The following is a 26,686-nucleotide window of genomic DNA, read 5'->3' as shown; positions in this document are numbered from 1 at the left end:
TAACCGGCTGCATCACAGTCTGGTATGGGGACACCAATACCCCTGAGCACAAAGCGCTGCAAAAAGTAGTGGACACAGACCAGGACATCACAGGCAAAACCCTCATCACCATCGTGAGCATCGACAGCACACATGTCAAACTCTGGCCCGCGGGCCAAATTTGGCCCACGATATAATTATATTTGGCCCGCAAGATCATATTAAATATATATTAGAGTTGGCCCGCTGGCCGCTGCGCAAGTAGAGCACATGCACAGCAGCAAGCACTACCGTAGTAGTTTTTAGCACTTCCACAGCAGGCACAGCAGTACACAGATATAGTTAACGGGAACGTTAATTAGATATTCACGCCGCCGCCGCCGCGCTCCGGCGGACCCGCCGCCGCCACCGCGCTCCGGCGGACCCGCCGCCGCCACCGCGCTCCGGCGGACCCGCCGCCGCCGCGCTCCGGCGGACCCGCCGCCGCCGCCGCGCTCCGGCGGACCCGCCGCCGCCGCCGCGCTCCGGCGGACCCGCCGCCGCCTCGCTCCGGCGGACCCGCCGCCGCCGCCGCGCTCCGGCGGACCCGCCGCCGCCTCGCTCCGGCGGACCCGCCGCCGCCTCGCTCCGGCGGACCCGCCGCCGCCTCGCTCCGGCGGACCCGCCGCCGCCTCGCTCCGGCGGACCCGCCGCCGCCTCGCTCCGGCGGACCCGCCGCCGCCTCGCTCCGGCGGACCCGCCGCCGCCTCGCTCCGGCGGACCCGCCGCCGCCTCGCTCCGGCGGACCCGCCGCCGCCTCGCTCCGGCGGACCCGCCGCCGCCGCCTCGCTCCGGCGGACCCGCCGCCGCCTCGCTCCGGCGGACCCGCCGCCGCCTCGCTCCGGCGGACCCGCCGCCGCCTCGCTCCGGCGGACCCGCCGCCGCCTCGCTCCGGCGGACCCGCCGCCTCCTCGCTCCGGCGGACCCGCCGCCTCCTCGCTCCGGCGGACCCGCCGCCTCCTCGCTCCGGCGGACCCGCCGCCGCCTCGCTCCGGCGGACCCGCCGCCGCCTCGCTCCGGCGGACCCGCCGCCTCCTCGCTCCGGCGGACACGACGCCGCCTCGCTCCGGCGGACCCGCCGCCGCCTCGCTCCGGCGGACCCGCCGCCGCCTCGCTCCGGCGGACCCGCCGCCGCCTCGCTCCGGCGGACCCGCCGCCGCCTCGCTCCGGCGGACCCGCCGCCGCCTCGCTCCGGCGGACCCGCCGCCGCCTCGCTCCGGCGGACCCGCCGCCGCCTCGCTCCGGCGGACCCGCCGCCGCCTCGCTCCGGCGGACCCGCCGCCGCCTCGCTCCGGCGGACCCGCCGCCTCCTCGCTCCGGCGGACCCGCCGCCGCCTCGCTCCGGCGGACCCGCCGCCTCCTCGCTCCGGCGGACACGCCGCCTCCTCGCTCCGGCGGACCCGCCGCCGCCTCGCTCCGGCGGACCCGCCGCCGCCTCGCTCCGGCGGACCCGCCGCCGCCTCGCTCCGGCGGACCCGCCGCCGCCTCGCTCCGGCGGACCCGCCGCCGCCTCGCTCCGGCGGACCCGCCGCCGCCTCGCTCCGGCGGACCCGCCGCCGCCTCGCTCCGGCGGACCCGCCGCCGCCTCGCTCCGGCGGACCCGCCGCCGCCTCGCTCCGGCGGACCCGCCGCCGCCTCGCTCCGGCGGACCCGCCGCCGCCTCGCTCCGGCGGACCCGCCGCCGCCTCGCTCCGGCGGACCCGCCGCCGCCTCGCTCCGGCGGACCCGCCGCCTCGCTCCGGCGGACCCGCCGCCGCCTCGCTCCGGCGGACCCGCCGCCTCGCTCCGGCGGACCCGCCGCCTCGCTCCGGCGGACCCGCCGCCTCGCTACGGCGGACCCGCCGCCTCGCTACGGCGGACCCGCCGCCTCGCTACGGCGGACCCGCCGCCTCGCTACGGCGGACCCGCCGCCTCGCTACGGCGGACCCGCCGCCTAGCTACGGCGGACCCGCCGCCTAGCTACGACGGACCCGCCGCCTAGCTACGACGGACCCGCCGCCTAGCTACGACGGACCCGCCGCCTAGCTACGACGGACCCGCCGCCTAGCTACGACGGACCCGCCGCCTAGCTACGACGGACCCGCCGCCTAGCTACGACGGACCCGCCGCCTAGCTACGACGGACCCGCCGCCTAGCTCCATGTGGCTGGACATGGTGGGTCACCTCCACGTCTCCTTGAGCTTCATCTGTGGGCGGGTGCTGCTGGGCATCGGACTTTCCACTGGGGTGGAGGTCGCGGACGAGTTCCACCGCTCTCACTGTATTCGCTGTGCGATGGCGAGACCAGCGGGGACTCTTTGGGTTGTTGTCAGCGGTTGCGGCAGGCAGAGGCGGGGGCGGAGGAGGGAGAGGGGGCAGAGGGGGGGGGGGATGCCGCTCGGGTTTGCTGGCTGGGCTGGGGAGGGCTCCCTGCAGACCTCCGCTCCCAGGCATGCTTCTCGGCAATGTGCGATCCTTGGCTTAAAGGCTAGAGAGAAATATTATTTATTGAATATTTTATTTCTTATTTGTTAATGCTTCTTATGGAAAGAGTTTAACCAAAACTATTATTAAACATTTATTTTAATAAGAAAAAGTTTAACATTACATATGTTGAGAGAAAACTTGCAGATGTTGTTGAAAATTTTCAATAAATATTTAGTTCGGCCCTCGACTTAGTCCAAGTTTTTAATTTTGGCCCTCGGTGAATTTGAGTTTGACACCCCTGATCAACAGGGAATGCTGCCATCATAGGGCAGCAGCCATCATCAAGGATCCACACCACCCAGCACACGCTCTGTTCTCACTTCTGCCATCAGGAAAGAGGTATCGGTGCCACAAGACTCACAGGTTCAGGAACAGCTGCTACCCCTGCACCATCAGACTCCTCAACAACAAACTCAATCAGGGACTCATTAAAGGACTCTTAATTGTACACTTTATTGATTTTTCTTCTCTGTATTGCACAGTTTGCTTACATTTCTTTATTTGTTTATATGTGCATGATGAGTACATTATTTTTGCCTGCAGGAAAATGGATTCGAGGGTTGGATGTGATGTCATGTATGTACTCTGACAATAAATCGGAATCTGAAATTCTAATGTCCTAAAAAAAGTTTTAAAAAGACCCCAGCTTCAGGAGGTTTTCCAGAGAAGCATTCAGACTTTAGGCACTTTTTTTTTAAAAAGATGTTTCCCAGTTATCACTCTGAAAAGGTCATGAGCTAATTTTAGGATGATGCTTCAGGTTCTCAATCCTTCAAATAGGGGAAATAATTTTCTTCCTTCTGACTTTTCAAATCCAATATCAAACATTCAAAATTACTTAAATCTTCTGTGCTTAAGGGAATGCAAGCCAGGCCCACAATGGCATCATGCCACAACATATTCAAGACACATACGTGATACCAGAATCAAACATCAGACTCCGACTAACCAAAACTCAGTACTGCCACAATACAATTTCCACCTTCAAACTCTCAAGATAAAAGGCCAACATTCCCATAATTTTGAATTAATGTTTTCATAAGATTTCCACATTTGGAACTTTTAAAGTTTCTGTTCCTTCATACTTTTCAGTAACTCCATATTTTAGGCTGCAAACAGATGACTTCTACACTTTTCTCTTGAACTCTACCAGCTTCTATCCATCTCCCTCCCTTTAGGCCACCAAGACCAAAGAGGTGGTTGAAGAGGGGTGGGGTTTCCTCCCCAGTCCGTATCAACCAGACAGAGGTGAAGATAGTAGCCTGCTTGAAGATTCTAGGTTTAAACATTACTAGTGACTTGTCCTAGTCCACCAACAATGATGCAATGATCAAGAAAGCAAGCACATTGGAGCCTCTAGTTCCTCAAAGTCTGAGGAAATTGGGCATGTCGCCTGCATCCCTCCACAAATTCTACAAATGCACCATTGAAAGCATAATATCAGGATGCATCACTGTGCGGAAGAGGAATTTCTCCACCCAAGACCAAAGGGAACTGCAGAGAATTGTGAGCGCGACTCCAGCCATAGCACACATCTCCTCCCCTCCAGTGTCTTCATCTACAACTCCCATTGCCTTGGCAAAAACAGCGAACGTGTCAAAAGAATTATCCCATACCGATCACACTCTCTTCACCAACCTTCCATCAGGAAGGCTTGAGTAGGAGATCATGTACTTCTTCAAGAACCATTTCTTTCGCACTGTTATCAGACTCCTGAATGAACCACAATATAGTAAAATAACGCTACCGTTTCTCCATACTACCTAATCTCTCTGTAACTCTATACTGATGTTCTGTGTCTTACTCATAATACGTACGAGATGTCTAACTGGTCTGCTCATGTAACAACATTATAAATAAGCTATCCCAATCTCATTCTCTATCTTACTCACATTAGATTTAGTTTCCCCTAAATAATCTTCAATGTTCTCAGGAATTCTGCCTCAAACGTCAACACTGGAAACACTACCATAGCCTCCCTTATTGCTCATCTGCCTTCCTTAGTTTTAATTTTTCTTGGTTTCAACTTAAAAAGAATTCTCATCCACTCATCCTCCTAGAGATTATAGATGTTGCTCCCGCATCCCCATCACCAAAATTAAAAACATGCACATCTGTATTTTTTCAAACTAGATTTGAGGCAAGGTTAGCATAGAGGTCAGTATGGCAGTTAGCGCAATACTTTTACAGCTCCAGTGTCCTGGGTTCGAGTCCCGTGCTGTCCATAAGGAGTTTGTACGTCTGTGTGGGTTTCCTCTCACCCTTAAAAACGTATGGGGGTTGTAGGTTAATTGGGTGGCACGGACCAGTGGGCCGATAGGGCCTGTTATTGTGCTGAACGTCTAAATTTTAAAAAGTGACAAAAAAAATTTAAACAACGCAGCAAATGAAGGATAATCGACATAATCTACAGCTTTCCAACCCTGCTCCTACCAACCCCTCCCACCCACTGTATGAAGAGGATTTTGGCAATTGAGAGATAGAGCACAGCAAAGAAAAAGTAAAGTTCTAGTTTTCACTGATCTCATTCAGTCAGGGCTCAGAATTCAGACACCAATGCCAAGCTAGAAATAAGTCTCAATACTCCATTACTATTCCCTCAGATGTCACTGCGACTGACAGAATAGCAGCCAATAAACGATCAGGTTCTCTGTCAACTAATAACACAGGTCTATGCCACATTTCTGTGTGTAGATTACATCATGTGGGCAAATGCAACTTTCAGTGAAAAAAATATATACAAATGGCAGTAGGATGCGGTGTAGTGAAGTCGGTTTGGAGAATATTAATCCGAGAGCATAATTTTAAATTTAAATTTAGACATACAACACAGTAACAGGTCATTTCTGCCCTCGAGTCTGGCTGCCTAATTTACATCCAATTAACCTACACCCCCGATAATGGTGGGAGGAAACCGGAACCCCCAGGAAAAACCCATGCAGAGACATGGAGAACATAAACTCCTTACAGAGAGCACGGGATTCAAACCCCCGGTCCCAATCAATGGTGCTGTAAAGGCATTGCACTAACCACTACGCCAACTGTGCCACCCCAAAAGTTGGAAATCATCCACCATTTGAAAAAGCAGCTGCACAATCTTAATAGTAAAGCAGTCCCAAAATAGTAGATAGGATTTTCATCCATGATCACTTTGCATTTCTTTCAAAATCAACACCCTCTTGTAAGTCACAAATTGCCTAGCCCTTGAATAATCTATTTTAAATTCCACTTGCTGCTTTGAAATCTACTCAATCCCCGAAATGACGAACCTTCAACTCAATGACATCAAAACCAAGGAGCGGATTGTTGACTTCAGGAAAGGAAAATTAGAGGTGCACAATCCAGTGATCATTCGGGGGAAAAAAAATCAGACGGTGAGCAAATTTACATTCTTAGGAGCCAATACTTTAGAGGATCTTTCCTGGATCCAACATACTAATGGCATCATGAAGAAAGCACATCAGCGCTTCTACTTCCTCGGGAATACGACACCAGAAACTCTGGAAAATTTCTACGAGAGAAGTGCAATGGAAAGTGTGCTGCATCACAGTCTGATATGGGGATGTAGCACTACTTAAAGGCAGAGCTGCTGAAATAAATGCTGTCCTCACCAAGCAAGTAAACCTTTTATTCAAAACACGCGCGTTCCTTTTTAGGAGAGGCGACAGGCTCATGGGAGTGATGTCATAATGCTGCTCTGACGCCTGGCCATTCCCCTGGCAACACACTCCTGCAGCCTGGAACTAGTGCGCAGTTGGGGTGGGGGGGGGGGGGGGGCGCCCCAGTGCCTTGCCACGCTGGCTGCTCGCTACGGCGATTCAGCTCACCGTGTCTGGGATTGACCCAACCCGCAAAAAGGACACCAATACCCCTAAGCATAAAGCCCTACAAAAAGTAGTGGACAGCCCAGGACAACACAGGCAAAACCCTCCCTACCATCTAGAACAGGGGTGTCAAACTCAAATTCACGGAGGGCCAAAATTAAAAACTTGGACTAAGTCGAGGGCCGAACTAAATATTTATTGAAAATTTTCAACAACATCTGCATGTTTTCTCTTCTTTCAACATATGTAATGTTAAACTTTTTCTTATTAAAATAAATGTTTAATAATAGTTTTGGATAAGCTCTTTCCAGAAGCATTAACAAATGAGAAATAAAATATTCAATAAATAATATTTCTCTATAGAGGATTTGTCAAATGTTGCTAGTGTGCTGTCGAATAGTAAAATCTGAGGGCTATTGAGAATGTGGGAGAATAACATGATTCCTGAAACAATCAAATGGGTGACTGATTGTGGGCATGAACTCTAGCAGGGTTATTTGCCATGCCCTTTTTCCATTGGTACAGATATCCTTTGATTTACACACTTTTCAAGTTTTATGCCTAATGAGCTTGTATCCAGGTGCAGGACCATTTTTAACCAGGAATATATTTATCACTGTGACATGAAACTATTGGAAGATCGTTTTATCCTGAGATTAAAGTTCATAATACTTACTCAGGCCTGTGTGCGGGAGAGCAGGGTTTGCGGGCGATCGGGTTGGACAACAACAGTGCGGGGGCATCGGCTCTCGCTGCAGGGCGGCATCTCGGCGGATCAGCGGCCCCATCACCGTGAGTCGTGGGTCAGCCTGCGGCAGGGAGGGGGAGTGGGCAACGGTCCTGGCGAGGTCAGGCCCCCCCTGAGTTTCTGCCGGACCCTCCTTGACCTGCTGAGTTTCTCCCGGACCCCTCCCCCTTGACCTGCTGAGTTTCTCCCGGACCCCCTCCCCTTGACCTTCTGAGTTTCTCCCGGACCCCTCCCCCTTGACCTGCTGAGTTTCTCTCGGACCCCCCTTTGACCTGCTGAGTTTCTCCCGGATCCCCCTTTGACTGCTGAGTTTCTCCCGGACCCCCCTTGACCTGCTGAGTTTCTCCCGGACCTCCCTTGACCTGCTGAGTTTCTCCCGGACCCCCTTTTCTTTCCGTGCCGGTGTCCCAGGACCTTTCCAGGGCAGTCTCCGCGCTCAGGACCGCACTGGGATCCCGGTCAGCGGTGGAGGAGCAGGTGAGCACGGCTAATCCCGATCCAGCCCACGCCACTCCCGAGATTGGCGGGGGGTTCCACCCTACCTGCCCGACCAGCCTCGCTCTCCACGTGTACTCCGGGCACCTGCCGCTGGTCCGGTGGGAAGGCGCAGGGCGGCCAGCGGCCGGCGCCTCCATCGCCCGGCGGGGAGCCCCAATCTTCCCTCCGGCGTCCCGACTCCATCTGCAGCTCCAAGAAACGCTGTGCCATTGGGATTCCGGGTGCTGGGAAGCGGCCTTGGCTTCCTCTGACACTGGCCAGGCCGCGCTGCGGTGGGGGGGGTAGGCAGGGGGACACGACAGCGTGTTTATAAAACCACCCACCACTACTTTTCAAGGACCAGGATTTTTCTCTCTCTCTCTCTCTCACCCTGTGCATGCACTATACTCGCGCGGCGGCCAGCGGGCCACCACTAATACATTTTTGACATGATCTTGCGGGCCAAATATAATTATATCGCGGGCCAGAGTTTGAAATGTGTGATCTAGAACATCTGCAGGGAATGCTCCTGTCTAAAAGTGGCAGCAATCATCAAAGATCCACATCACACGCTCTGTTCTCACTGTTGCAGGATCAGGAAAGAGGTATAGATGCCACAAGACTCACCACCAGATTCAGGAACAGCTGCTACCCTTCCACCATCAGACTCCTCACAACAAACTCTATCAGGGACTCATTTAAAGACTCTTACTTGTGCACTTTATCCTTTTTTTATTTTCTCTGCATTGCACAGTTTGTTCACATTCGTGATCTGTTTACATTTCTTTATTTGTTTACATGTATAAACTGTAGTTTCTTTTGCACTACCAATAAGTGTTAATTCTGCCTCGCCCGCAGGAAAAAGAATCTCAGGGTTGTAAGTGATGTCATGTATGTACTCTGACAATAAATCTGAAAGTCTTCTTTGCACTGGAATCAACTGGAACAATTTTTCCATTTGTGGAGACCTTACCAGATCCAGAGATTTGGACTGCAATCCCATGCTCAAGTTCTGCAATCCCTTTCTTGTACCACTCCACAGCTTTCTTCTTCTGTCCTATTCAAACAGAGGAACAGATTTATACAAGCCATTTGTAGAACACAATTTGCTGTTTCTTTTCTGCAATTGACTATCCACAAATTTGGTTACTTGAAACAGTTATGATTTTATCTAGTTATGTAAAAAATACTGAACTCCACATTATTACCATACACATCTTGCTATTACATACCATCTTTCTCCCTCTTGTACAAATTGAGGCCAACTCTGCACATCCAACATAAATGTACATAAGCAGTCTGAAATAGAACCACTGAACCATAGAACATTACAGCACAAACAACTGGTCCTTTTTGTCTGTGCCAAAATATTATTCTGCCCAATCCTACTGAGCTGCACTCAGTCTGTAGCCCTCTATATCTCTCCCATCCATGCACCAGTCCAAATTTTTGTTAAGCATGAAAACTGAGCCCACATTCACCACTTCAGCTGGCAGCTTGTACCACACTCCCTCCCACCACTTTGTGTGAAGAAGTTCCCCCTCAACTTCGCCCCTTTCACTCTTACCCCATGTCCTCTGGTTTGCATCTCACCTCCCCTCAGTGAAAAAAGCCTATCTACATTTACTCTGTCTATCCCCCTCAATTTTAAATGCCTCTAGCAAATCTCCCCTCATTCTTCTATGCTCCAGAGAATAAAGTCCTAACCTGTTTAACCTTTCTCTGTAACTCCGTTTTTGAACTTGCAACAACATTCTAGTACACTACTTTGCATTTTTTCCATCTTATTCACACCTTTCCTGTAGTTTGGTGTCCAAAACTGCACACAATACTCCAAATTTGTCCTCACCAACATCTTATACAATTTGACCATAACATCCCAGCTCCTATACTCAATACTTTGATTTATGAAGGCCAATATGCCAAAAAGCTCTCTTTAGAACCCCATCCACCTGTGATGCCACTTACTGTATGTATCAGTATTCCAGATCCCTCAATTCTACCGGCCTCCTCAGTATCCTACCATTCACGAAGAAGGCTCACCTGCAGCTATACTTTGTGAGGTGTTTGAGGAGATTTGAAAACTTGAAAATTTCTATAGGTGTATCGCGTAGAGCATTCTGGCTGATTATATAATGGTACAGAAGGTGCAGATGGTCAGGACAAGAAAAAACTCAAGAGGGCTGTTAATTCAGCCTGTGACATCAAGGGCACCAGACTTCACTCGATCGAGGACATCTCAAAGAGGCAATGTCTTAAGAAAGCAGCCTCTATCCTCAAGGACCCCCACCACCCAGGCCATGCCTTCTTCGCTCTGCTACCATCAGGAAAAAGGTACAGGAGCCTAAAGATGAGCACTCAGTGGCACAAGGACAGCTTCTTCCCCGCTACCATCAGATTCCTGAATGATCAATGAACCAAAGACAGTGACTTTTCGTGTACTATTTTTATTTATTTTTGTAAGATGGTTTGCACTGTGATACCACCCATAACAACAAATTTCCCAATTTGTTTATGACAATAAATTCTGATTCACAGTGAATGTCCTACCTTGGTTTGTTCTTCCAAAATGCAACACCTCACCCTTGTCTGCATTAAATTCCATCTGATCAGGTCATTTTTCTATCCGGTCCAGATCCCTTTGCAAGCCTTCGTCACTGTCCACAATGCTTCCAACGTTTGTGTCATCTGCAAACTTGCTGAGCTAATTTACCACATTATCAACCAGATCATTTATATGGATGACAAACAAAAATGGTCCCAGCACTGATCCCTGAAGTACACTACTAGTCACAGGCATTATGCTCTGGCTTCTCCTGTATAACCAATGTAGAATCCAGTTCACTACCTCACCATGAATACCAAGCATCTGAACCTTCCTGACTAATCTCCCATGTGGGACCTTGTCAAAGGCCTTACTGAAGTTCATTGGACAACGTCTACAGCCTTTCCTTCATCAACTTTCCTGGTAACCTCCTCAAAAACCTGAGATTGCCTAAACACGACCTTCCACACACAAAGCCATGCTGATTATCCCTAATCAGTCCTTGGCTATCCAAATAAGTGTATATCCAACATCTTCAAACACCTTCCAATAATTTATCTACTACTGATATCAGGCTCACCAGCCTATAATTTCCAGATTTAATTTAAACAACTGAACAACATGAAGTGGCACGTTTGGTATAGTAGTTCATGCAATGCTATTACAATAACAGCAAATGGGACCAGGGTTCGAATCTAGAGCTGTCTATAAGGAGTTTGTGCATTCTCCCCATGGTCTACATGGTTTCCTTCCACCCTTCAAAACATACCAGGGGTTCTTGGTCATTTGGGTGCAATAAGGTGGCATGGGCTCGTGGGCCGAAGTGGCCTGTTACCAGGCTGCATGTCTAAAATTTAAAATGAGCTACCATCCAATCCTCTGGCACCTCACCTGTGGCTGAAGACGATTTAAATATTTATACAAGAGACCACATACAAGCCTCCCTCATGGTCAGAGGCAATATCTTGTCTGGACCTGGGAATTTATCCACCCTTATTTGCTTTGAGACAGCAAGCACCTCCTCCTCTTTGATCTGTGTTTGATGGGAGGTTCCATGACCTCACTACTTGTTTTCCTCAATTCCCTAGTCTCTGTTCCAGTTTCCTGAGTAAATAGGATGCAAAAATCCCATTTAAGATCTCTTCCATCTCCATACAAATCCAACCACTCTGATCTTCAAGGGAATCAATTTTGTACCCTACTATTCTTTTGCTCTTAATATACCCATAGAACCCCCAAGGATTTTCCTTCATACTGTCTGCCAAAGCCACCTCATGTCTTTTAGCCCTTCTGATTTATTTCTCAAGTTCTTTTTCTGGCATTTTTTCTACCTCATTTGCTCTGTATTGCCTATACATCTCTCTCTTTCAAACCAGATACAGCAACATACAAACTCAGTACTCTCAAAATTTTACTTCTGAATGCCTTCCACTTACCAAGCACATCTTTGCCAGACTACCACCTCTCCTAAACCACGCAAATCTAGATCCTTTCTCATTTCCTCAAAATTGGCCTTTCACCAATTTAGAATCTTAACCCGAGGCCCAGACCTATCCTTCTCCATAATTAACTTGAAATTAATGGGATTATGGTCACTGGACCCAAAATGCTCCCCTACACATACTTCTGTCACCTGTCCTGTCTTGTTCCCCAATAGGAGATCCAGTATTGCACTCTCTCTAGTTGGTACCTCTATATATTGATTTAGAGAATGTTTCTGAACACATTTGACAAACTCCAAGCCATCCAGCCCTTCTACAGTATGAGAGTCCCAGACAATATGTGGAAGTTTAAAAACCTCTACTTTCACAACCTTATGTTTCCTGCAGCTGTCTGCTATCTCTCAGCAGATTAACATAGAACATTACAGTATAGTATTGGCCCGACCTCCTACCTTGTAACACTCCATTCTTCTTGCATCCATGTGCCTGTCCAAGGGTCTCTTAAATGCCCCTAATGTTTCAGTCTCCACCACCATCCCTGGCAAAGCATTACAGGCACCCACAACTCAGTGTAAAATACCTACCCTTGATGTCTCCCCTAAACTTTCTTCCCCTCAATCATCACTGACTGTTGGGTGGTCTACAACACAACTCATTTTCCATTCCGCAGCTCCACCCATGGAGCCTCAGTAGACAAGCCCTCTGGTCTGTCCTGTCTGAGCACAGCTGTGATATTTTCCGACAAGCAATGCCACTCCTCCCCCTTTCATCCCTCCCGCCCTATCACATCTAAAACAACGGAAGCCTGGAACGTTGAGCTGCCAATCCTGCAATCAGGTTTCACGAATAGCCACAATGTCATAATTCCACATGCCAATCCTCGCTCTAAGCTCATCTGCCTTTCTTACAATACTCCTTGCATCGATATAGATGCACCTAAGAATATTTCCACCAAGTTCAGCCCTTGATTTCTGACTTTACATACAGTCTTCAAATAATCTTTTCCTCTTCCACTCCACTCTCTGCTCTGGCACTCTAGCACCCATCCCCCAGCAAATCTAGTTTAAATTCCCCAAGGTAGAGCAGACCTTCATGCAAGGATATTAGTCCCCCTCCAGTTCAAATGCAATTCGTCCTGTTGGAACAGATCCAAACCTACCCAGAAGGGAGCCCAATGATGTGGAAGCCTCCCTCCTGCACCAACTCTTTAGCCACATGTTAAGCTGCATGATCCTCCTATTTCTAACCTCTCACAAGCACAAGTAGCCATCCTGAGGTCACAACCCTGGAGGTCCCTTGTTTCAGGAGCCACTCACACGTATTAGAATAACTGCCTCAAATTCGGCCTGTGGTTAGGGACAAGAGGGGGTGAGTGCAAGTGAGGCTGATAGTGGAGGAGCCTCAGCCCTTGATCTTGTCTCACAAGCCGGAGTTCTTGTTCCTTGTGTGTGTAAGAGTGGGGGCTGTAGAAAGGATGAGCAACCTGACTGTGGCACCATAGTTCAGTAAAGCATTCAAGTGGGGAGGGGGGGTGGGGGGAAGAGAAGAGATCTGTAGTGGGTACCAACGACAATGGTAGAATGAGGAAAGCGGTTCTCCTAAGGGAATTTGAGGAACTAGGGACTCTTTGGCTTGGCTTCGCGGACGAAGATTTATGGAGGGGGTAAAAAGTCCACGTCAGCTGCAGGCTTGTTTGTGGCTGACAAGTCCGATGCGGGACAGGCAGACACGATTGCAGCGGTTGCAGGGGAAAATTGGTTGGTTGGGGTTGGGTGTTGGGTTTTTCCTCCTTTGCCTTTTGTCAGTGAGGTGGGCTCTGCGGTCTTCTTCAAAGGAGGTTGCTGCCCGCCAAACTGTGAGGCGCCAAGATGCACGGTTTGAGGCGTTATCAGCCCACTGGCGGTGGTCAATGTGGCAGGCACCAAGAGATTTCTTTAGGCAGTCCTTGTACCTTTTCTTTGGTGCACCTCTGTCACGGTGGCCAGTGGAGAGCTCGCCATATAACACGATCTTGGGAAGGCGATGGTCCTCCATTCTGGAGACGTGACCCATCCAGCGCAGCTGGATCTTCAGCAGCGTGGACTCGATGCTGTCGACCTCTGCCATCTCGAGTACTTCGACGTTAGGGATGTAAGCGCTCCAATGGATGTTGAGGATGGAGCGGAGACAACGCTGGTGGAAGCGTTCTAGGAGCCGTAGGTGGTGCCGGTAGAGGACCCATGATTCGGAGCCGAACAGGAGTGTGGGTATGACAACGGCTCTGTATACGCTTATCTTTGTGAGGTTTTTCAGTTGGTTGTTTTTCCAGACTCTTTTGTGTAGTCTTCCAAAGGCGCTATTTGCCTTGGCGAGTCTGTTGTCTATCTCATTGTCGATCCTTGCATCTGATGAAATGGTGCAGCCGAGATAGGTAAACTGGTTGACCGTTTTGAGTTTTGTGTGCCCGATGGAGATGTGGGGGGGCTGGTAATCATGGTGGGGAGCTGGCTGATGGAGGACCTCAGTTTTCTTCAGGCTGACTTCCAGGCCAAACATTTTGGCAGTTTCCGCAAAGCAGGACGTCAAGCGCTGAAGAGCTGGCTCTGAATGGGCAACTAAAGCGGCATCGTCTGCAAAGAGTAGTTCACGGACAAGTTTCTCTTGTGTCTTGGTGTGAGCTTGCAGGCGCCTCAGATTGAAGAGACTGCCATCCGTGCGGTACCGGATGTAAACAGCGTCTTCATTGTTGGGGTCTTTCATGGCTTGGTTCAGCATCATGCTGAAGAAGATTGAAAAGAGGGTTGGTGCGAGAACACAGCCTTGCTTCACGCCATTGTTAATGGAGAAGGGTTCAGAGAGCTCATTGCTGTATCTGACCCGACCTTGTTGGTTTTCGTGCAGTTGGATAATCATGTTGAGGAACTTTGGGGGACATCCGATGCGCTCTAGTATTTGCCAAAGCCCTTTCCTGCTCACGGTGTCGAAGGCTTTGGTGAGGTCAACAAAGGTGATGTAGAGTCCTTTGTTTTGTTCTCTGCACTTTTCTTGGAGCTGTCTGAGGGCAAAGACCATGTCAGTAGTTCCTCTGGTTGCGCGAAAGCCGCACTGTGATTCTGGGAGAATATTCTCGGCGACACTAGGTATTATTCTATTTAGTAGAATCCTAGCGAAGATTTTGCCTGCAATGGAGAGCAATGTGATTCCCCTGTAGTTTGAGCAGTCTGATTTCTCGCCTTTGTTTTTGTACAGGGTGATGATGGTGGCATCACGAAGATCCTATGGCAGTTTACCTTGGTCCCAACAAAGCTTGAAAAACTCATGCAGTTTGGCATGTAGAGTTTTGCCGCCAGCCTTCCAGACTTCTGGGGGGATTCCATCCATACCTGCTGCTTTGCCACTTTTCAGTTGTTCGATTGCCTTATATGTCTCATCCAGGGTGGGAACCTCATCCAGCTCTAGCCTTAGCGGTTCTCCTAAGGGAATTTGAGGAACTAGGGACTAGGGATCAAATAAAAAGCAGAACCAAAGAGGTGGTCATCTTTGGATGACCACCTGAGCCATGTGCAAATTAGCACAAGACCAGAAGATTAGAGCGTTAAATGCATGCTCAAGAATTAGTGTGGGAGAAGTGGGTTCCAATTCATGGGAAAATGGTACCAGTTTTGGGGAAGGGGACGGACTCCATCTGAACAGTGATGGGACTTGGATCCTGGCAAATTGCATAATCAAGACTGTAGGCAGGGCTTGATACTAAATAGAGGGGGAGGTGGGTTCAATGAATTAGAGAGGGACGGATGAAGTATAAAAGAGTGCATAAAGTAAAAGCTAAAGTTTTAAAAGCTTTCTCTTTCTCTAAGAGCAGGGGGTATGAAAGTCAAGTACAAAAGAGGCAAAGAAGACCAAATTTTAAAAGCACAATGGGTACAAGGCCATAGTATTCGAAACCAGACCAGTGAACTTCTGGCACAAATCAGTACAAAGGGAGTTTGATTTAGTGGCCATTGAAGAAACATGGTTGCAGGGTGGAGAGGTTTGGGAATTAAATATCCAGCGATATCAGGTAATATGGAAGGATAGGCAGGAAAGTAAAGAAGGTGTGATTGCGCTCTTATTTAGGATGAGATCAGGGCAATAGTGAGAAATTATACAAGATCTAATGAGCAAAATGTTGAGTCCGTTTGGGTAGAGATTAGGAATAGTAATTTTTTTTAAATAAAAATCATGAGTAGGAATCTCTCTCTCTCTCTGTCTCTTTCTGTCTCTCTCTCTTCCCAGACTCCTTTCACACAGACATGATAAATTCTTACCTCTCCCCTCATTGTATCCAATTAACACCCTTTGTGGTCTGGATTCCTCCCTCAGGCCATCAGTGCCTGAATTCTGAGACTGTTTGCTTTTTTCTCATTCTGCTTATTCCTTGAAGATGGGTTCAAGCCCAAAACGTCTGAAATATATCTTTGCTTTTTATGGACGCTGAAAAGACAAGCCGAGTTGCTCCAGCATTTTGATGCACTTTTATGATCCATTTTTCTGCCTAGTCCCACTGCCCTGCACCCAGTCCATAGCCCGTCAAATGCCTCCCATCCATGTACCTGTCCAAATTTTTCTTAGATGTTAAAATTGAGCCCACATTCACCACTTCAACTGGCAGCTCATTTCACATTCCTACCACTGTATGAAGTTCCCCATAAATGTTTCCCCTTTCACCCTTAACCTATTGAACCTCAGTAGAGGTGCCAGCACCACTCTGGTATAAAAGTGTTGGCAGAGAACCGTGCCACAGGCAGAAGTTTTAACCAGAGGAGAAAGGGTTAAAAGTCCTGAGGGAGACCATGGCAATTTTTTCTAAGATCAGCTCACTGTTCCAATCAGGGAAAAACTGACTGGCTGTAAGACTGGAGAAAGCAGATCCAATAGGAAACTGGACAAAATTATATAGGCACATCTCTAGATTTCCCATCCAAATCCCTCACCCCTTCACAAATTTAAGATACAACAAGGTCACATTTATCTATTTTATTCAGGCACCTGCCTGCTTTTTACTCATACGAAGAGCTCAGGCCCAAAACGTTGGTTATACATCTTTGCTTCCCATGGACGCTGCAGGATCTGCTGAGTTCTCCAGCATTTTGCTTATTAACTACAATCACAGCGGCTGCAGAATTCCTTGTTCCGCAGAGGTTACATTTCAATCTTTTCGGGCATGACCGACTTTGAGGCAAAATAAAAGGTTGAGAAAGGCAAGACTCCAAATGCTCAAGCATTTCTGTTGCAGGATAAAGTGCTGAATAAATTCCAAAAGAATCATCTTTATCCAACTTTTCTGGAAAGTTACCAAGAAAGTGAAGTTTTCAGGTGAAGGAGAGAGGACATGGCCAAAATAATTCAATCTCCAATTTCATAACTTTAGTCACACTTTCAGTATCTTGTATTAGAGTGGTGCCAGCACCTCTACTGAGGTTCATTAGCATGGGTTAAAGGTGAAAGGGGAAACATTCGGGGGAACTTCATGAGGGTAAACGCATTGTAAATAAGCGATGCCAATCTCAATCTTGTTCACTTCATACTTAAATTCCCTAAATGTTCACAGGCATTCTGCCTCAAACATTAACAATGGAAGCACTACCATAGCCTTGTTTATACAAAGAATTTTGCTTATCTTCCCTTCTTAGTTTTAATTTTCTTGGCTTCAACATAGAAAGAATTCTCATCTGCTCAACCTCCTTGAGATTATGGATATTGCCCCCGCATCTTCATCACCAAAAAATAAAACATGCATATCTGTATTTTTTCAAGCCAGATTTGAGGCAGGGCATAAAATTAAGGATGAAATTACTTCAAAGGTGAAAGAAAAAAATAATTAGGTCTATCAGCAGTGAAAATTGGTGGAATTCATAGAGTCTTATGGGACAGCATAGTGGAGCAACTGATGCCTCCCAGTTCCAAATATACTAGTTCAATCGAGACTTCTAATGCTGTATTATGAAGTTTGCCCATTCTCCAGGCAGCTTTCCTTCAGGCATTCTGGTCCTTCCCACATCCCAAAGATGAGTGGATTGTTAAGTTAAATGACCAATGGAAGTTGACCTGAATGTGTAGACAAGTGATAGCATCTGGCAAGAGTTGATAGGAATGTGAAGAATAAAATGGGATTTGTGTAGGAAAGATGCAAGTAGACAATCAGTGTGGAACGAAGGGTCTGCTTGTGTGTTGTAAGAGGCACGAGTCTAATTAGGAAAAAATTTAAAAGTGAGTGTAGAAAAGAGGAACAGCTCCCAACTGTTGGAACATATTGGTATGGCACAGTTAACACCATGATATTACTGCAACTAAAATTCAAATCCTGAAAAGTTTGTAAGGAGTTTCTACTTTCTCCCCATATCTGTGTAGGTTTCCTATGAATGCCCCTTGAGTTTGGAGAAAAAAAACACATTTAAAAGTGGAATAAATGTTAAAAAATAGTTAAAAAAATAATTTTAAAAAGGTACTTTAATGCTTTTAAGTAGTTAACAAACCATTTTGCAGGGAAATTAGTAAGAATGTTTTGAACAGTGGAAGGAAACTGGAGCAAGAGGATATGGGGAGAATGTACTAACTCTTTACAGACCATTCTGGATTTGAACATGTGCGTTGCAAGAGACATGCGTCTAATTAGAAAAAGATTTAAAAGTGAGAGTAGAAAAGAGGAACAGCTCCCATCCATTGGAACATGGTGGTTTTGCAGATAGCACCAACAACTCATGTTCAAATCCAGAATGGTCTGTAAAGAGTTAGTACGTTCTCCCCATATCCTCTTGGCGCTCCAGTTTCCTTCCACCATTCAAAACATACAGGGCTTGTAGGATAATTGGCTTAATTTGGGGGCACAGGCTTGTGATCCAGAAGAGCCTGTTACTGTGCGGAATGTCAAAATAGTATAAAAGATTGAGCATGCATGCAGCAAAGATGAAAACATTTTAATAGATTTTAATTTCATATTGATAGGAACATGAAGGAAAGGTTATGACAAAAGATAGCAAGTTTCATTTGCCACATTCAAGATGGTTTATGGCATCAATGAGCTCCAAAGCTATCAAGTGTGCAAACTCTGGAGGGGCAACAGTGGTGGAGCAGATGAAGTAGGCAATTTTACACTTAGTGATGAACAATGAGTCAGATTTAATTAATGCTCCTAAAAGTGAAAAATGTTTGACAGTAATAAATGAAGAATGGATCTTGTTGAGAACCAATCTGCTTGCACTGCTCAGTACAAATGCTGAGATGTTTCGCTACTGGACTTCCAATGAGGAAGTCCCAAATTTATTGACTGAGCAATTTTCGCACCAAAGTCTAGCACCAGAGCTTCATTTTGTGCGTTGCAAGAGACATGCTTCTAATTAGAAAAAGATTTAAAAGTGAGAGTAGAAAAGAGGAACAGCTCCCATCCATTGGAACATGGTGGTTTTGCACAGATAGCACCAACAACTCATGTTCAAATCCAGAATGGTCTGTAAAGAGTTAGTACGTTCTCCCCATATCCTCTTGGCGCTCCAGTTTCCTTCCACTGTTCAAAACATTCTTACTAATTTCCCTGCAAAATGGTTTGTTAACTACTTAAAAGCATTAAAGTACCTTTTTAAAATTATTTTTTTAACTGTTTTTTAACATTTATTCCACTTTTAAATGTGTTTTTTTCTCCAAACTCAAGGGGCATTCATAGCAATTCAGAAATCATGAAAGCATCAATATTAAGCAGCTAAAGTCACTTCTCAAAGATTTTCCAGGGACAGTTTCAGACCATATTTCTGTCCTGCTTCATCGGAGACGCTCCCACTGATAAGGAACAGTTCTTGCCTATCCAACAATTACACGAGTCAGGATTGGATCAGATATTAAAATAATTGCTGCGATTTTATATCCAAGCAGATCTCTACTTAGGGGCTCCACACTGGATTATGATAATAATTGGCTCAAGGTAAGTTTGCAGGCCATGAAATCATGCATCAAGGAAATCCAGACCAATGCACAAGAATTTAAAATTATGTCCAAAAAAAATAGGGACGTAAAACAGTTGCCAAAATTCTATGTTTCAAGCCACTATTTTCTTTCCTGATATACTGTACTGCTTGTGAGCAATAGCAGCATTTATTCCTATCTTCAGTGTCTGAAAATATGTCAATGAAAGATTAATGAGAGGTATTTAGGAACTTACTGTGATGCAGAACCAATGTATACCTCCAGGGAAGCGCAAATTCGTATACTGTAATTATTTTAATACCCAAGCACACCTGACACATAATTAAGTAGGAGCTGTTCCTGAGCATTGAGGAGGCCACAAAAGAAGCAGGAGAAGGCTCTGGTCTGAAGACCTCCCCTGAAACCCTTTGCCAGCTGGCATCATCCAGCAGAGTCTCCAGCTTTGCCAGCTGTTAACATTGTCATAATTTCTAAATCGTCGTGAGCACATGCTAGCCACAAGATAAAAGACAACATAAAGTATCAGTGGTAAGAATGCAAATAAATAGGCAAATTACAAAGTACAATGAAAGATAATAAAATTAGGATCAGGACGAAAATGCCCATTTTCTGTTTTTGATTTGAGAGCCAGCATCTGCAACATTATGCATTTTAATTATTAAAATTAAGAATTCTTGTTATCTCTGTGCTGCGCAGGGTCAAATTCCTGGGACTATTGTGTAGCTTCAGTTTCCTTATTTAAGGAGGGATATAATTACATGAGGAAGTTACAGAAAAGTTCACTCAGTTGATTCTGGGGTGGAGGGGCTGCCTTTTGAGAAACAGTTCAGCAGATTCTCTTACATTGGAATTCAGATAAACAAGAGACAATCTTACTGGACTGTAGATTATATGGGAGTTTGACAAGGTGGATTGTGAGAATATGTTTCACTGCTTGTGGGGAAATCAAGAATGATGGGACAGTTTCAGATCAAGGTTCCCTCATTTTAAAAAACACAAGATGAAATCTCCATACAGCTGAAGCAGGGTGAATCATCCAAAAGAGAGAAAAGCATTTTTTTTTGTTCTTAGGGATCAAGCATTAAGGGAAAGAGATCAGAGTCACTTTATTGTCTTTTTCATACTAGAAGCACAAAAATAAAACAGTACATCTCCAAACAGTGCCATAAACATGAGACAAGGCCCAACCAAAAACAATCTAACAAACGAGACAGCCCAAGCACTCCCCTCATGACTGATCTTGCCTGATAGCAGAACAAGCATACTGTGACTTTAGTTTTAAAGTTGTCTTACATAAAAAATATTACAAAACAACTATTTAGCCAGTTTACACATTTAACACCGCTGTCCTAGTGTACAAAATGAAAGCACAGCAAGTGATGATTGATTAGTACATCATAGCAATGCAATAGCAATGCAGCAAGTTAGACTAAAAGCATAGCCTATTTAACATGTTTTTATCTGGACACAATGATTAAAAACAAAGTACAATGCTTCATTGAGTTGCACACAGTAAAACCGAGTCATCTGGTCCCCAACCCCCCATGGCACTCCAGCAACAAAAGCCCATCTCTCGCTCACCTCGTTCGTCTTCATCGAGGCCGAGGGCCGTGGAGATGTACTCGAAGGCCAGCCGGTGCGACTGGCGGATCTGCTCGGGCTCGGCCGTGGCCACGGTCGGGCTGCTGTTCCGCGATGCCATGTCGGCCAGGCGCTGACAGACGTAAGCAAAGAAGAGCCAGAGATGGAAGGCCAGGAAGCGCAGGAAGGTGAAGACGGCCACTAACGGGTAGGAGAAGTAGTAGAGGTTACGCTTGTGAAGCGAGAGCCTGCCGCCGCCGCTACTACTACCACCAGTACTACTACTACTACTGCTGCTGCTGCTGCTGCTGCTGCCTTCGGGCGGATCTCGAGCCGGTTCCTTCTTCCTCCTGCCTCGTCCTCCGGGAGAATTCATTCACCCGCTCGCTCTCCGCCATCACCCACAGCACAACGCGCATGCGCCACCGCTCAAGTCGTCTCCAACCGCCCGCCAATCACAATAGCCACGGTTCCAGGCGCTCATCCAATCAGAGGTCACCTCCTCCCATTCAAGTTATTTCAGGTGTCAATAAAAAGAAAGTGTAGTGGACAAAGTTCAGGTTGTTGTCAGAGTACAAAGATGACTTCACTTACAGTCCTGGGATTCCTTTATCCTGCGGGCCAGGCAGAATCACCACTTATTGGTAGTTCAAAAAAAAATGTACTCAAGGAAAGATACAAATAGAAAAATGAAAAAGGTAAAGGTTCCATTATTGTCACATTTACAATGCAACATACATGAAATTCTTTAACTTTGTCTACCGTTAGGCAGACAGGGAGTCACCACTTTGTCCAGCACCTGGTGTTCCTCGGCAGTCTCCCCTCCAAGTACTGACCAGTCCTAAGCCCGCTTAGCTTCCAAGATCAGACAATCTCAGGCGTATTCAGGCTATTAGAAGCAGAACAGAAAATAAATAGTCAATAATCAATAATGTGCAAAGCAAGAGTTCTTAAATGAGTCCATGATTGAGTTTGTTTTTGAGGAGTCTGATAGTAGAGTGACCTGAACCTGGTGATGTGAGTCTTATGGCACCTATACCTCTTTCCTGATGGCAGCAGCGAGAACAGAGCGTATGCTGGGTGGTGTAAACCCTTGATGATTGTTGCCTCTCTCTGACAGCAGTGTTCCCTGTAGATGTTCTTGGTGGGGGGTGGGGGGGGGGAACTGATAATGGTAAGCAGTATCCACACAGAGATTGATGCACCATCAATAACTCCAAAAGACTGGAAGTTATGTAAAACTGACAGGCTTTATTCACAATAGACTGGAGCCACGTCCATGCTGGTTGACTGTCCTGAACTGGGGAGGGTGCTGAGGGACAGTCAGCTTTATTCAGGAGCCTGTGGGTGGGGCCACAGGTACAGTCAGCCAATGGGTGTGCCCATACATACAGTGGTTTACCACATTCACCTCTTGTTTTAAAAGAGTCTGGTAGGGTGAAGTGCATCCAATGTTATCATAAATTAGTTCTTTGGGTGGTCTGTTCTGCCGCCGTGACCGTTGTAGTACTGGCTGTGGCTGCGTCACAGCGATGGGGTCCAGGACAGTCTGGAGCGCCTGAATGCAGTCGTCAGTGTTGAGCTGGTGGATTCATGACAAGTCTGGCATGCCATCCTTTGGGGCTGACATAAGATGCCATGGCTCTGGTGCATCATAGGTGAGGGAGGTGTGGGGTGATCGGAAAAGGTCTCCAGAACCCTTGAGGGTGCCAAGTCTCTAACATAGACTGTGTCCTCATGCCCATTAGGGTATGCCACACAGGTGTATTGAGGGTTGGTGTGGAGGAGGTGAACCCATTCGACCAATGTGTCAGACTTATGGCTCCTCACGTGCTTCTGGAGTAGGATTGGCCCTGGGGACATCAGCAAGGCTGGCAGCATGGTCCCTGTCGCAGACTTCCTGGGGAAGGAAAACATTCTTTCATGTGGAGTGGCATTGTTGGCGGTACATAAGAGTGATCTGATGGAGTTCCTCAGGGAGGACGTCTTGCCAACGGGAGGTTGGAAGGCCTCTAGATCGCAGGGCTAGGAGGATGACCTTCCCGACGGTGGTGTTCTCCCTTTCCACCTACCCATTCTCTCAGGGATTGTAGCTGGTGGTTCTGCTCGTGACGATGCTTCTGGCCAGCAGATACTGGCACAGTTCATCACTCATAAAGGATGGCCCCCAGTCACTATGGATATAGCAGGGGAACCCAAACAGAGTGAAGAGGCTGCGTAGGGCCTGATGAGTGTGGCAGTTGTCATGTCCAGGCAGGGGATGGCAAATGGAAAACGTGAATACTCATTAATGATGTTGAGAAAGTACATCAGAGGAGGGGAGGGGTCCTTTGAAATCGATGCTCAGGTGTTCAAAGAGGCGGGTGGCCTTTATCAACTGTGGTTTGTCTCGTCGATAGAAGTGCAGTTTGCACTCCATGCAGACTTGACAGTTTCTGGTCATAGTCCTGATCTCCTTAATGGAGTAAGGCAGGTTGTAGGCTTTAATAAAGTGGAAGAAACTAGTGACCCCAGGATGGCAGAGATCATTGTGGAGAGATTTGTGTGTTAGCACAGGTTCCGTGGGATAGAGCATCTGGGGGTTCATTGAGTTTCCTGGGCCAGTACAAGATATCAGAATTGCAGATGGAAAGTTTAATTCTCCACCTCAATATCTTGTCATTTTTGATTTTACATCGCTGCTGGTTGTTGAACATGAAAGCCACCAGCCATTGGTCTGTCAGCAAGGTAAATCATTTGCCAACTAAGTAGTGTCTTCAATGCCCTATTGCTTCACAATGGCTTGATCCTCTTTCTCAACAGAGGAGTGTTGAATTTCGGGGCCCTGGAGGGTGCAGGAAAGAAGGCGACAGGTCTATCCACCTACTTAAGTGTGGCAGCCAGAGCAAAATTGGAACGGGATGGATTTGTCCACAACGTGCATCATAGCCTTCACAATGTCTGCCTTGACGCGGCTGAAAGCTGAACGGGGTGAGGCATGGCCATGCTGAGTGGCTGAGCGGACATGTTTTTCTGAGCTCTCTGAGAAAAAGTGCTAAAAGACGACCAAAGTGTTTTCTAATAGAATTTTTGCTTGAGAAAGTATGTATACAACATTTGAATAAGAAGTGTTGAAGATAACGGGAAGATCACACGCAAAAAAAGCTAAGACCAATGACAAAAGAAGCTCCAGCTTCACCAGCTACCTTAACAGACAGTGCGGGGGTGCTGCCTCTACTTCTCAACAAACGCGAGAGATGGAAATGCTTTTGCAAGAATTTGAAGGACTGGGACAATGTGTCATGGGTGTGGAAAATTCTAATGAAGAGCTCTCCATTCCAGTGAAAGATATGGGTGAAGCAATAAATGATCTATCTGAAAGAATGGATGGCACTGAGAGAGATCTCGGAAAACATGATGAACAGATTGAAGACCTGAAAAAAAAACTAGCCAAACAATGGGCAATAGACAAGCAACTTCTTTTAGATAAACTTGATCACATGGAAAACTTCATTTGGAGAAACAATGTGAGAATAGTTGGCCTGAGAAAAGGTGTAGAAGGCAGAGATGCTGTGAAATTTTTCGAGACTTGGATTCCTCAAGTCCTTCACACCAATGAACTCTGCTATTATGTCCATATTGAACGTGCACACCGAACACTTGGACCAAGAAAAATGGGTGAAACCCACCCTCGATCAGTTCTGATAAGGCTACTAAGCTTCAAAGACAGGGAGACAATCCTGAGAGATGCATTTGAACATTCACAAAATACCCGCTCTCCAATAAAGTGTGACAATACAGAGATTAGGTTTTTTCAGGACTTCAGTAATGGGGTAATCCAAAAGAGGAGAAAGTTCAACGTGGTCAAGAGGCAACTCCGTGAAAAGAACTTCAGATATGTGATGTTGTACCCAGAAACTTTGAGTGGAAATCTCAGAAGGGAATAGAGCAAGGGTGGCCAAACTTGCTTAACTGAAGAGCCGCATACCATAAACTTCAGATGTTTGAGAGCCGTAGCAATCACACGATCGTAGCCACACCCACTAACACTATCATTAGCCCTTTTCAGATGGCCATAATACCCAAATGTAAACCCACCTAAAATACCCGAATGCAGCTGTCGGGAGGCCACCTGAAAGTAGAGAACCCGTCCCCGAGGTGTACATACTCAACCCACCTCGGGGTGGTATATTCTCTGCTTCCGAGCACTCCCCCTAGGCATCTGAAAGCAGCAGCCTGAAAGCGGCTAGCCGCTAAAATGAAAGAAGAGGTGGAAGACTTCATTCGATAATTATGAAGAAGATGAAGAGAAAAGAATGCAGACGCAAGAAATGTTGACTGTGGAAAAATTAATGTAAATGAGATATTTTATGAACCCAGAAAAGTTTTATTTTTTATGAAGGTCGTCTTGCTTATATTAGGAAATGTCAAAGTTTCATCCTATCTATGGCTCTCAGGGAGCTCAGAAAGTGGAAGAAGGTATTGAAGGTTACAGCACGGTTCAAACTCTGGCTTAAATTGGGGGGGGGTAATGGCGTCAGCAGGGGATTTTAGTTTTAAAGATGGCATTTTAGGGTGGGATTCCTCTTCTTCATCCCTGGAGGTTTCAGCGGGTTTTTTATCACAGGACTCAGGGGCTTAGTGTCTACATCACAGTCGGAGTGGAGGTTGCACAATTTTTAATGAGAGGGCACAGATCATGAAACTGTTTACATATTTATTTATTTGCACAGAATTTACAAAACGCTGGTATGGATAAGACATTGAAATTTATAAATTTTAATGTTAATGGTTTGAAGAGCCCAGTCAAGAGGAAAAGCTGATGTGGTATTTCTCCAAGAAACACATCTCACTAAAGTAGAACATAATAAATTAAAATGATTATGAGTAGGACAGGTCTTCTCTTCATTATTTAATTCAAAAGTGGGGGAATAGCAATTTTAATCAATAAAAATGTTCCAATTGTTATAGAAAATATTTCAAAAGATCAATCGGGTGGATATATAATGATAAATGGCAAAATATATTCAGAATAATGGACGTTGATGAATATTTTACGCTCCAAATTACGATGACAAGGCCTTTACGAAGGATGTGTTTTTAAAAACAGCAGAGGGAAAGCAAAATTTACAGATCGGAGGAGACTTTAATTTTTGTCTAGACCCAATATTCACTAAGTCAGCAAGAGATAAGGCAGCTAAGGTAACTCTTTCAAATATGAAAGATTTAAATTTGATGGATGTATGGAGGAAATTCAATCCCACGGAAAGAAAAGTAGATGATACAATTTTCTTATTTATTTTCATTGTGTGATGACATTGTTTATCGGGTTTATTGTAAGGTAAATGTTTAGCGTTTAGTGGGTAGGGAGGGGGTGGGAAGGAGTAAAATGGGGAGAAAATAACACTGTGTATATTCAAGAGGGAAACGTTTGTGTGTATTTTGGTTAATATGGTTCATAGTTTGAAAAAAATTTTTTTTTTAATCCCACGGAAAGAAACTACTCATTTTAATCTAAAATATATGATTCATGTACAAGAATAGACTTGTTTTTGCTATCATCGAGTCTGAAGGATAGAGTAGAAAAAATGAATCATTCACCGCTAACCTTAAAATTACAAATACAAGAAAAACAAAAAAGTATGTATAGGTGGCGATTGAATATGCTATT

The 26,686-nt window shown here is 46.7% G+C and overlaps 1 protein-coding gene across 2 annotated transcripts in view; it reads right to left on the bottom strand.

The window, feature by feature from the left end:
* Nucleotides 1–21,452, bottom strand: part of spast (spastin) — a 77,197-nt gene extending 55,745 nt beyond the window's left edge. For both annotated transcript variants that reach the window (XR_011340108.1, XM_069885115.1), the window contains exons 1-2: nt 21,037–21,452; nt 8,507–8,590 (exon numbers count right to left, since the gene is read on the bottom strand). Coding sequence is in view for 1 of the 2 variants with exons in the window: in XM_069885115.1 (XP_069741216.1) it covers nt 8,507–8,590; nt 21,037–21,412 (460 nt within the window). In the remaining variant the exon portion in view is untranslated. The remainder of the gene's footprint in view (nt 1–8,506; nt 8,591–21,036) is intronic.
* Between the last annotated feature and the right edge of the window lie 5,234 nt (nt 21,453–26,686).

The sequence above is a fragment of the Narcine bancroftii genome, chromosome 6 (genome assembly GCF_036971445.1).
Source record: "Narcine bancroftii isolate sNarBan1 chromosome 6, sNarBan1.hap1, whole genome shotgun sequence".
Taxonomy (NCBI): Eukaryota; Metazoa; Chordata; class Chondrichthyes; order Torpediniformes; family Narcinidae; genus Narcine; species Narcine bancroftii.
Note: the sequence above shows the minus strand (reverse complement) of the source record. Positions and strands in the feature narration are given on the sequence as shown.